General features: G+C 40.6%; 1 protein-coding gene across 7 annotated transcripts in view; it reads right to left on the reverse strand.

Annotated features, from left to right (window-relative positions):
* Positions 1–12,115, reverse strand: part of HDDC2 (HD domain containing 2) — a 32,739-nt gene that overhangs the window by 12,921 nt on the left and 7,703 nt on the right. For 5 of the 7 annotated variants that reach the window (XR_013534909.1, XM_008994990.4, XM_035296627.3 and 2 more), the window contains exon 4: positions 9,837–9,905. The exons of the other annotated variants lie outside the window; for them this stretch is intronic. Coding sequence is in view for 4 of the 5 variants with exons in the window: in XM_008994990.4 (XP_008993238.3) it covers positions 9,837–9,905 (69 nt within the window). In the remaining variant the exon portion in view is untranslated. The remainder of the gene's footprint in view (positions 1–9,836; positions 9,906–12,115) is intronic. 7 annotated transcript variants of the gene reach the window in all.

Consider the following 12,115-nt stretch of genomic DNA (forward strand, 5'->3'; position numbering starts at 1 on the left):
CCCAGGCTAAATGAATAAGAACAGCTTCGGTCTGCAGCTCCCAGCCAGATCAGCACAGAAGGTGGATGATTCCTGCATTTTCTTTTTTTCTGAATTACACTGATTGTTTTTCAGATGTTAAACCTTCCTTATATTCCCGGACTTTCAACTGAGGTACATGGTTCATCTCATTGGGACTGGTTAGACAGTGGGTGCAGCCCATGGAGGGTGACCTGAAGCAGGGTGGAGCTTTGCCTCATCTAGGAAGTGCAAGTGGTCAGGGAACTCTATCCACTAGCCAAGGGAAGCCATGAGGGACTGTGCCATGAGGAACGGTATTCCGGCCCAGATATTATGCTTTTCCCAGGGTCTTCACAACCCACGGGCCAAGAGATTCCCTTGGGTGCCTACACCACCAGGGCTCTGGGTTTCAAGCACAAAACTGGGTAGTGTTTGGGCAAACACTGAGCAAGCTGCAGAAGTTTTTTTGTACCCCAGTAGCACCTGAGGCTCCAAGACACAACTTTACATTTCCCTGGAAAAGGGGCTGAAACCAGGAAGCTAAGTGGTCTTGATCAGTAGATCCCACCACCACAGAACCCAGCAAGCTAAGACACATTGGCTTGAAATTCTCGCTGCCAGCACCACAGTCTGAAGTTGACCTGGGACACTCAAGCTTGGTGGGGGGAGGAGCATCCACCATTATTGAGGCTTGAGTAGGCAGTTTTCCCCTCACAGTGTAAACAAAGCCACCTGGAAGTCTGAACTGGGCAGAGACCACTGCAGTGCTCCAAAGCCACTGTAGCCAGACTGTCTTTCTAGATTCCTCCTCTCTGGGCAGGGCATCTCTGAAAGAAAGGCAGCAGACCCAGTCAAGGTCTTATAGATAAAACTCCCATCTCCCTTTGGCCAGATGTGGTGGCTCATGCCTGTAATCCCAGCACTTTGGGAGGCCAAGGTGGGCAGATCACAAGGTTAAGAGATTGAGACCATCCTGACCAACATGGTGAAACCCCATCTCTACTGAAAATACAAAAAAAAATTAGTTGGGTGTGGCAGCGCGCGCCTGTAGTCCCAGCTACTGGGGAGGCTGAGGCAGGAGAATTGCTTGAACCCGGGAGGCGGAGTTTGCAGTGAGCCAAGATCACGCCACTGCACTCCAGTCTGGCACCTGGTGACAGAGCAAGACTCTGTCTCAAAAAAGAAAAAAAAGAAAACTCCCATCTCCCTGGGACAGACCACCTAGGGGAAGGGACGGCTGTGAAACTCCCATCTCCCTGGGACACACCACCTGGGGGAAGGGACGGCTGTGGGCACAGCTTCAGCAGACTCAAACGTTCCTGCCTGCCGGTTCTGAAGACAGCAGCAGATCTCCCAGCATAGCACTTGAGCTCTGCCAAGGGACTGACTGCCTCTTCAAGTGGCTACCTGTCCCCATGCCTCCTGACTGGAAGACACCTCTCAGCAGGGATCAACAGACACCTCATAAGAGAGCTCTACTAGCATCTGGTGGGTGCCCCTCTGGGACAAAGTTTCCAGAGGAAGGAACAGGCAGCAATCTTTGCTCTTCTGCAGCCCCCGCTGGTGATACCCAGGCAAACAGGCTCTGGAGTGGACTACCAGCAAACTCCAACAGACCTGCATCAGAGGGGCCTGAAGGTTAGAAGAGAAACTAACAGACAGAAAGGAATAGCATCAACATCAATAAAAAGGACATCCACACAGAAACCCCATCAACATCAAAGACCAAAGGTAGATAAATCCATGAAGATGAGGAAAAAAAACAATGAAAAAAGGCTGAAAATTCCAAAAACCAGAATGCTTTTCTCTTCCAAAAGATTACAACTCCTCACCAGCAAGTGAACAAAACTGGACAAAGAATGAGTTTGACGAACTGACAGAAGTAGGCTTCAGAAGGTGGGTAATAACAAACTCCTCTGTGCTAAATAAGCATGTTCTAACCCAACACAAGGAAGCTAAGAACCTTGAAAAAATGTTAGAGGAATGGCTAACTAGAATAACTAGTATAGAGAAGAACATAAATGACCTGATGGAGCTAAAAATCACAGCTCAAGAACTTCATGAAGCATACACAAGTATCAATAGTCGAATAGATCAAGCAGAAGAAAGGATATCAGAGATTGAAAAGCAATTTAATGAAATAAAGTGTGAAGACAGGATTAGAGAAAAAAGAATAAAAAGGAAGAACAAAGCCTCCAAGAAATATGGGACTATGTGAAAAGACCAAATTACATGTGATTGGTATAACTGAAAGTGACAGGGAGAATGTAACCAAGTTGGAAAGGAGAACTTCCCCAACCTAGCAAGACAGGCCAACATTCAAATTCAGGAAATGCAGAGAACACCACAAAGATACTGCTTGAGAAAAGCAACTCCAAGACACATAATCGTCAGATTTCATCAAGGTTGAAATGAAGGAAAAAATGTTAAGGGCAGCCAGAGAGAAAGGTTGGCTTATCCACAAAGAGAAGCCCATCAGACTAACAGAGGATCTCTGCAGAAACCCTACAAGCCAGAAGAGAGTAGGGGCCAATATTCAACATTCTTAAAGAAAAAATTTTCAACCCAGAATTTCATATCCAGCCAAACTAAGCTTCATAAGCAAAGAAGAAATAAAGTCCTTTACAGACAAGCAAATGCTAAGAGATTTGTCACCACTAGGTCTGCCTTACAAGAGCTCCTGAAGGAAGCATTAAATATGGAAAGGAAAAACCAGCACCAGCCACTGCAAAAACATACCAAACTGTAAAGAACATCAACACTATGAAGAAATTGCATCAACTAACAGGCAAAATAACCAGCTAGCATCTATTATAAAGACACATGCACATGTTTATTGCAGCATTGTTCACAATAGCAAAGATTCGGAACCAACCCAAATACCCATCAATGATAGACTAGATAAAGAAAGTGTGGCACATATACATCATGGAATGCTATGAAGCCGTAAAAAAAGGACAAGTTCATGTCCTTTGCAGGAACATGGATGAAACTGGAAACCACCATTCTCAGCAAACTAACACAGGATCAGAAAACCAAACACCGAATATTCTTACTCATACATGGGAGTAGAACAAGGAGAACATATGGGCACAGAGAGGGTAACATCACACATTGGGGTGTGTTGGTGGGTAGGAGGCAAGGGGATGGATAGCATTAGGAGAAATATTTAATGTAGATTGGTATGACAAATCATTATGGCACATGTATACGTAGGTTACAAACCCGCACCTTCTGCATGTACATCTCAGAACTTAAAGTATAATAATAATAATAATAAAAGAAAATGATACAAGACATAGAAGAACAACATAAAAACAATGAAAGATAACATAAAAGGTTGTTTTAGAAATTAAGGCTAAGCAATAAAAAACACAAGGGTAATTAGAGATGATAGATAATGCCTTAAGAGAAACAGAAATGGAAAAGGAGGATAAATTTAAAGGTTGAACAGAAATGAGGATATAAAGGATTTGAGATAAGGTGACAAATAGTGAAGACAGCCAAAGAAGACCCAACATACAGATACAGAGGAGTCCCAGAAAAAAGAAAAGGAAAACTATACCTCAAGAAAACCTGAAAATTAAATTTTCTTTAAATAATTTCAACATATATATTGAAAATGCATGCTAAATACCTATGGATATTAACCCAGAATGAGCAACATGAAGACACATTCTAATAAAATTACCAGACTTAAAAGAAAAAAAAAATCCTCTGGACACCTATGTAAAAACAGTATCTGGCATCTAAGAAAAATAAAACTATGATCAGACTTTGACAGCTTTTCCATATTGTCAGAAGTTCAGTCAATTGGAGATACAGTTGACTTAAGTACCCTTTTAAAATGTCTCTTCCCATCTGTCCCTCCAAGTATAGTTGGGGCTTGATGTACAGCAGCATAAGGATCCTGGGACCTTAAATCTTAAATCTGTTACTTCTATTTTCTTTTGATATAAATAATCTGACAAGATATTCAATAAAAGAAACTGGGAGCAAGGATTTTATATGCAGTGAAACTGACTTTCAAGTATAAAGAACACAGAGAAACTATTAATAACATGTAAGAAGAAGGAATGTTGTTCCTGTGAGCCTTTCATGAAGAATCTACGAGGCAACAAGCTGCAGAAAACCAAAACTGTTGAGAAATTGATGTAAGGACTGGAGATGAACACACCAATATGGTTACTTGTAGAAGTAAAACTAAATACACTTTAAAAGGGAGAGGTTATAGTGTGTAGTGGCGAAATGTTTTAACAGTGTAAATATAGTCCAACTATTTGAAAAAATAGGATGACTCAGGGTAGTATAGGCAAAACTATTTTTAAAATTGTTTTCAGTAATCAGAATTAATGATGGTGGTATATACAACTGTCAATCTGAGACTGGTTCATGTGTAAAGAAAGATAAAGCAAACAAGTATTTATAGAACACTCTAATGCTAGCATCCTCTCTGTACTATATAAATAGCATAAATAGCCAGCATTCCTGTTGTGGAAAAAAGGATATGCAACATAACAGAGAAGTGGTTAAGTAAAAACTCTACAGTACTGAATTTGAATTGAAAGCATCAGTATGAACTCACAAGGTATTATGAGTGCAGTGACCATCCATGATGCTCATTATGTGGCCTTGAAATACCATTTTATATTTAAAAAAAAAAAAAACAGAAAAAACAGAAAAAACAGGAGGTCGGGGTGGAACACGCTCCAGATGAAGCTGGAATGTCCTGCCATTTCTGCTATTAAAGAAGCATATTTACCCCCCTTTTCCTATATAAACTCTAATTGGAATAGATGAGAGTGAAGCACAAAATTATTTCAGCTAATAAATGAAAACAAAAATAAAATATTAGGATATTACCATTCTGTAGCCCCCAAAGGATTAAGGGATGTAAGCATGAAGAAAAACTAGTCATTATGTGGCGCATGACAAAAGAACCCAACAAAGAATCCAACGTGAGTCTGCCCAGCCTGTGGATCTATCTGCCAATCTGTATAAAGTAAGACAACAGAGGTACATGACCTGCACCATGAGTGTGCAGTTGGGAAACTGGGAAACTCTGTAGGCCAAATGGTCTGGATTCAACAGGCAAATTATAAGAAAAAGAAAGAGATGGAGGGGGAAACTGTAGATTAAAGGGGATTTAAAAGACATAAAGCTTTAAAAAAAAAGTGAGCATGATGAAACTAAAATATCTAGAAATTAATACTTAAGTGATTCAGCCTTAAAGACATTCTAGTAATATATGTGAAAACCGGGGTAGTGGTTACTTTTTTCAGGGGGAGGGTGTTTGGATCGTGGCACAGGGAAGAGCTTCTGGGGTGAATGAAAAAGTTCTAAATCTTTACCTGAGTTGTAGTTAGAAGAAAGTTATCTTTCTAATAAATAACTCATGCTACTCTTGGGTTTTGCATGGTTTTGAGTATTTTATTTCTCAATAAAAGGCTTTAAAATACTAAAAATGGCAGAAGAGAATAGGCACAGCCATGAAGCTGTTCCTGTGGACGATCAGATAAAGCTGTTGAGGAGGCTGCTGGGTTTGTGTATCTGGGGCTTAGGAGGAAGGTTTTTCAGAACGTATGGGGCAATCAGCACACGATCCTGAAGCACAGGAGGGGTGTGGAGAGAAAAGAAGTTCAAGGACTTGGCCCTGAGAAGAAGACACAGGTTCTGAAGATGAAGGTTGAAGGAGAGTAACGTTTGAAGAAACTCAAAAGAAACAGCCAGAAAAGCACAAAGAAAACCAGGAGAGGGAGATGTCAAGACCTGAGGGATGAGATTTTCAGCAGCGAGTGACAACACCCCGTGCCGCCAGTGTCAGGCAGGACATGAGCAGAACACGGTTGCCAGATCCAGCCACATGAAGGCTGCCTGTGAGCTTAGCAAGAGCAGTGCCTGGTGGGCCTATCACTCACACCATGGTGGCTGTAAGGAAGCAGAGTCAGGGAGAGCAGTTAACTTCTTACCTATTTAGTTGTGGAGGGAAGTAGGGAAATATGGCATCCAGGGAAATTTATTCCAAAATAGGATCATGTGAACATATCTGCAAAGCTTCAAAAAGCTGGAAAACTTCCGATGTGACAGTGTCTATGTTCTCAGAGATGGAAGAGGCAAGATTATTTGCTATAAAATCAGGGGAGAAGTGGCAAGATAGATGCTTGAAGAGAAAGCTGAACAGCTGATGTGGGGCAGAGATAAGGGAGGAGGACAGAGAGGTAGGGAAGTGACTGGAGGCCCACTGATAGGGTGTTGGCAGCCCTGACGCTCTGCAGAGCCTGGAGGCCAGGGTGGCTGTGACCCCAGTCCCTATGGCAGGGAGGGTCCCCATATCAGGGTTCTACAGCCTTCCAATAGGACTGGAGAAGACACATGACCAAATGACTCAGATTGGGGTTTGAAGAGCAACAGAGGGACATCCGAACAGGATGGAGATTCAAGTTCTAGGTCCTGAAGATGAGGAATAAATAGGCAGAGGAGAGGAAAACAGGAATATTAAACATTTCCTTCTCCTTCCTGGGGGAAAGGTTGGCCCAGAGTGAAGTGCTGATCTCTTGGAAGTTTATCTTTTGCATCTTCCCCTCTCTGACCTCCTGGTGACTCTCCCTCCAGAGTCCTGGGGTCCTCATGCTGCTCTACATCAACCCCCACCTGTACTTTGAAGAATGAATGGGGGGAGACATTTTTAAAAGGATACTTGTTAATCTAACTGTATCTCCGATAAACTGAACTTCTGACAATGTGGAGAGAAAACTTGGAGTTAGAAACAATCCAAGGACAGTGGGGTGTGCTAGGCATTTCACATGTGGGAGAGGCTCTTCTCAGGCCTTGGGGCTCAAAAGAACATTTCTTGAAGGCAAAATGCAGGTGTAGAGTAGATATCTTTCTGTGATACTTTCAGAAAAAAAATTGTTTTTTCTTTTTTCCTTGGCTTGGTGAAATGTGATTTCACCTGCTATGATAAAAGATAAATTATAATCAAGGATGTTTAATGGTTTTAAATAGTTGTGATTCTCTGGGCTGAGAAATATTCTAAAGCACTAAATAGTTGTAATTAGCATCATTTCCAAAATCAATCAACTATCATTTTCCTATGTAACTAACGCTATTTTAAATTCAATGGGTACAGAATGACCCTACTTTCTGAAACCAAAAACCAGCATACATGGACTGGAGACAGAAAAAATAGAGCTTACTATGTGACAGGCAGTATCCTAATTGCTTTATGTATTTTAATTACTTTAATTCCTACAACCCCATAATTATTGTCATTTTACAGATGAGGAAATTGAGGCACAGAGAGATTAAGTAAATTGCTCAAGATCTCACAGCTAGTAAACAGGGGAGCCACTATTTGAACCCTGGAAGTCGGAAGGTTATGTACTAACATTAGACATGAAATATAAAATGCATAAATTATTGTAGAAACTTGTACTGTGTTGAATACTATGTTGAAAATTCATGTCGACCTATAATCTGTAAATGTGACTTGTGAACGTGACCTTATTTGGAAATAGGGTCAAATAGGGTCTTGACAGAAGTGGTCAAGTTAAGATGTGGTCATACTGGATTACAGAGTAGATCCTTATTCAACAGAGGGAAATTTGGACTTGGGTTCTGACACAGGGTCAATAGCATGTGACTACAGGGAAGAGACTGGAGTGACGTGTCTGTGAGCCAAGGACTGCAATGACCAAAAGCTAAAAAGAAACAAGGAAGAACCCTCCTTCAGTGCTTTTGAAGAAAAATCTTTATTAGGCTTAATTAATTCAACCAATGACATTTATAAGATAGTGAAATTGTTACCTGTTTAGGGGTTATCAAGTGTTTTAATTCTCTGTGTTTTATACTTATTCAAATCCAAAGCCATTCTAAACAGCTTTTGTAGCATTTATCTCTGGAAGATACTACAGTAAATTTTTCAGTAAAGTTTTTCACCAGTTCCTTCTGGCTAAGAAAATAATTTAATAGATAACTACCACCATATTTACAATAATTAGGCACAAAGGTACAAATTATTGTAAAAGTTTTTCAAATGATCAATACAAGAGTGTTTCCCCCTTAGGAGACAATGCATGAGATTAGTTTCATAAACTTAGGTGCAACTTTTTTTTCTTTTATGGATGAGATGCAATCTAACTCCACTCCATTATTTTCCCAACATATAAGGAGCATTCTGAAAGTGCGTTTGAAAGTATATACTTTGAGACGAGGCACACTTTTCTAAAGAAACTCTGCTATACCTAGTAACATGTACCATCTGACTCAGGCTCCAAGCTAGATGCCACACATATTTTGCCAGATTTAATTTTCATGATTACTCAACGAGATAGGCATTGAAGGCCTACAATCTCTCATCTTAAACCCTGGGATCAGAACTTTCAGGTTTCAGCATTTTCTTATTTTAGGAAAATAATGGCACATATGGTATATACTAAGTTCTGCCTCTGGTGAGGTCTTGGAGAGCACTCAGTTGCCAAATGAAGATTTCCAAATCAAAGCACATTAATTTTCACATCAAGAAGGATGCAAGAGGACTCCAAATAGCCTCATGTTGGTTCAGGTAAGATTTGCTGCCTAATGAGTTCAGGTCAGGTCAAGTTTTCTAAAAACTGGTTCTCTGAGCTTTTTGAATTTTATAACTGGGAATAAAGGTGTGGGAACCTGCATGACTCTCGTTTTCTAGAGGAGAAAATGAGGTTAAATAGAGTCGAATAACACACATGGGTGTGTAAATACGAGTTGGAATTCAAACCCAGGTCTCTCTGGCTACAAGGCTCTGTACCACAACTGAATGCCTTAAAATGGCTATTTCATCCCACAATCAACCCAAACCACAGAGAATGACAGTGCCATACAGAATCTGACGCTGTGCAACATGGCATTTCTAGGAGAAGGAGCTGTGCAGGGTTTCAACCCTGGGCACTTCTCCTCTCACTCCTAAGTCAAGGGAGGACCTGACCCAGCACATGAAGCAGTAAGACAGGAAACTCTGCCAGCTTTGGGATTCAGTGGAGAGGCAAAGCAGGAAGGGGCCTGAGTATGTAGAAAGGAAAGGTGGAAGACCAAGCTGTAAGACAGGAGGATGAGTACGGACTTTGAAGAAAATGTGAAAAGTGAGAGTGGGAGGCAAGGCTATCCAAGAATAAGGGGAGGCTTAAGGCTCAAGCAAGGAAGGGCCAGTGTGGACTGGCTGGAAGACAGAAACTATAATTGGAAAGGGAGATTTTTTTTTTTTCCTTTACAAATGAAAGAGCAGCAGGAGAGGGAGGCAATGGGGAAAAATCGCTGAACCTGCCCTTTCTTTCCAGCCCAACCTCCCTTTGCTGTCGGCAGCTCTGGGAAGGGAGTGAGCACTGGTAGAGCCCTGTTCCATGCCAGGCATCTCTGTGGCACTTCACCTTGATCTCATCCAACCCTAACAACCCTCCAGGGTCTTACAGATGAGCAAGAGACTCAGCAAGGGAAATGTGCAGAGGTTGCAGAACCACAAAGTGGAGAGGTAGGATTCAATCTCAGCTCTGAACTACCCCGAGTCCATGTTCTTTTCAAGGACCAAAAATGGGTAGGCATGGGCAAAGCAGCAAGAAATCCAGTGCTGTGAGTCAAGCGCCAGGCATTGGGGTGGCAAGAGAAATGGGGAAATTGGAAGGATACAAAATTTCTATCAACTAGGAGAAATTTCTGCAGTAGCTGGGAGGTGAGAAATAGACACAAACCAGACAGTAATAAGTTAGAGATCGCTTGTTAAGATCATCTAAGTCAACTACAACATCAGGGAGCCATATAAATTCAGTTACAAATTAAAAATAAATTAACGCATCATATATACTTACTTCCCAAAGTTCATAGAGCTCCTTTCTGAGATCCTCTGGTAAAAGCTGGGTTATCTGCTTCATAGCTTCCTGAAATATCAAACCATTACTTTAACTATATGGACATTTACCAAAGTTAACTATGCTGCAAAAGACAAATAGGTTCAGATTCTTACAAACAACACCCACAGGGGCAGCAGAGTAAATCAGCTTATACTGGACAATATTTACAGCTTATAAGAAAAGCAGGCAGTTGTACACCTTAAATAAGTAAGTATAATCATTCATATGGATTTTGCCTAGCAACTATTTTGTGGTCTACAACACAACAGATATAGAAAAGGGCAAAGAGGAGGTCATGAGACAATTACAGAAATATCAGAGGTGTTCAAGGATTTTACATCTGTGGATGAATCACAATATACCCAAATATATTTTAATCATAAGCATATGAGAGTTCAAAACAAACCTGAGTGGGGAAAACAGGAAAGGAATACTGCATTACAAAGCTCAAAGAGATGTTCTGTATATTCATTCTCTATTGTTAATGTTTTTATTGCAAGATACACAATACAAACGGGCAATTATTGTCATTAACATCAAGGAAGTTACATGATAGAATTTTGTAGGCTTACAGACTCACAGGCTGAAAAGGAATATCAAACAGCAATTAACTAAACCATCCGTGTAGCATCTGAAGCCTTCAAGAGCATCACTGAACACTTCTATCCTCTTTCCACAAATGTGTGGAATGGTAGGGAGCCTAGTACCTCAAGAGACTGCCCACATGGCTGGAGGCAGTACTGACAGAAATTACTTTCTTATATTAAGCTGAAAAATTTCCCTGTAGTTCTTCTACCACACCTAACCCATGGCTCCCGCTTTCCTCTCTCATTCACAAACACAATGTCAAACAGGTGGACAGTAGCCCTGCTGGGCCAGATGATCTGTGGCCACAGTGACTGGGCCAAGGGATAGCCTTATAATGCAAACCAGGCCACTCAGGAGCCATCTCCATTTGTCAAGCAGAGACTAGGAGGGAAGCCACATCTCGTGCCACAAGGAGAAGCCTGAGAGTTAGCCAAACCCTAAAGAAAAGCAGAGATGAAGTAAGATAGTAGAGGGTGTCCTGTACTTCTAGGCTTTCTGTACTTTCTAGTCCCAAAGATCCCAGGAGCTACCCTTATTCCCCAGTCTCCTCCTTTATTTTTGAGTTACTCCAGTATCCTTTCTTTATTTCTGAATCATTCCAGTACTATTAAAAGGCTTCCAATTCCTTCACCACCTTCTGTACCTTTTAATCAGCCTCAGTTCTTCTAACCACAGAGGTTAGGCTCCTTGAACACAATATGGCTGTAAAAACCATTTTTGGCGATATAAAGGCCTTACATAAAATAAAATAGTGAGTTGCAGGAAAGCAATGAAAACAAAAATGGACATTTGTGTGTATGTTCATTTATTACTGGGAGGAAGACAACATTACAGAACACAACCACTTATAGAATAAACCACATTTGCCAATGTCAACAATCCACTACTATAAAAAACATCCCCATCTTGAATAGCTTGTTCAGTTATAGAGCAGTAGCACTGCCCTAGCCTTAGTAGGAAGAAATTTAGTGTACATTGTACAAGCATTCGCCCTTGTTTCTCTCTCATATATTTCAGCAAGAATACTTGAAAAAATATTTATATTTTCACAAATTAACTGTGTCTTTATAGATTGCTTTTCTCTATACTATTCCAGAAACACAAGTTTCCCAGTTACTTCCAGTTGAAAAGAATGAACTGAATCATATGTACATACAGGTATATGAAAATTTAAACTTTAGAATGGAAATATAAAAGTCCTGCTCTGACAAGAGACTATTGTATTCTCTTTAAAATTATGCAGCTAGAACTGAATATAGTGTATGATCTGACCAAGGTGGAAGAAAATGGAATCATCACCTTCCTAATGCTAGAAACTATATTCCTCTAAGTGCAGTGTAAGACTGAATTGGCTTTTTGGTGATCACATCCAATTACTAAGTTATTAATATGCTTCTTGTAGTTCAAAATCACCATGTTCTTTAAAAAACAAAACAGCAAATATGTTGTTGCTCTCTTCCTGAAACTGAACAATTATTTTCTGAATCTAGGCTGATTGATATTTGTTATCACACAATCAGAATTGCATTTCTGAAATCTTGTAGCGAGTTAATATTCTTTGCTTGGCAGCATATGCCAGAATTATGCCTTTTTAATTGAACCCTGTGAAATTAACATGGCTGAGGTCCAGAGTACACAGCTGAGTATGC

Source organism: Callithrix jacchus, chromosome 4 (assembly GCF_049354715.1).
Source record: "Callithrix jacchus isolate 240 chromosome 4, calJac240_pri, whole genome shotgun sequence".
In the NCBI taxonomy this organism is placed as follows: Eukaryota; Metazoa; Chordata; class Mammalia; order Primates; family Cebidae; genus Callithrix; species Callithrix jacchus.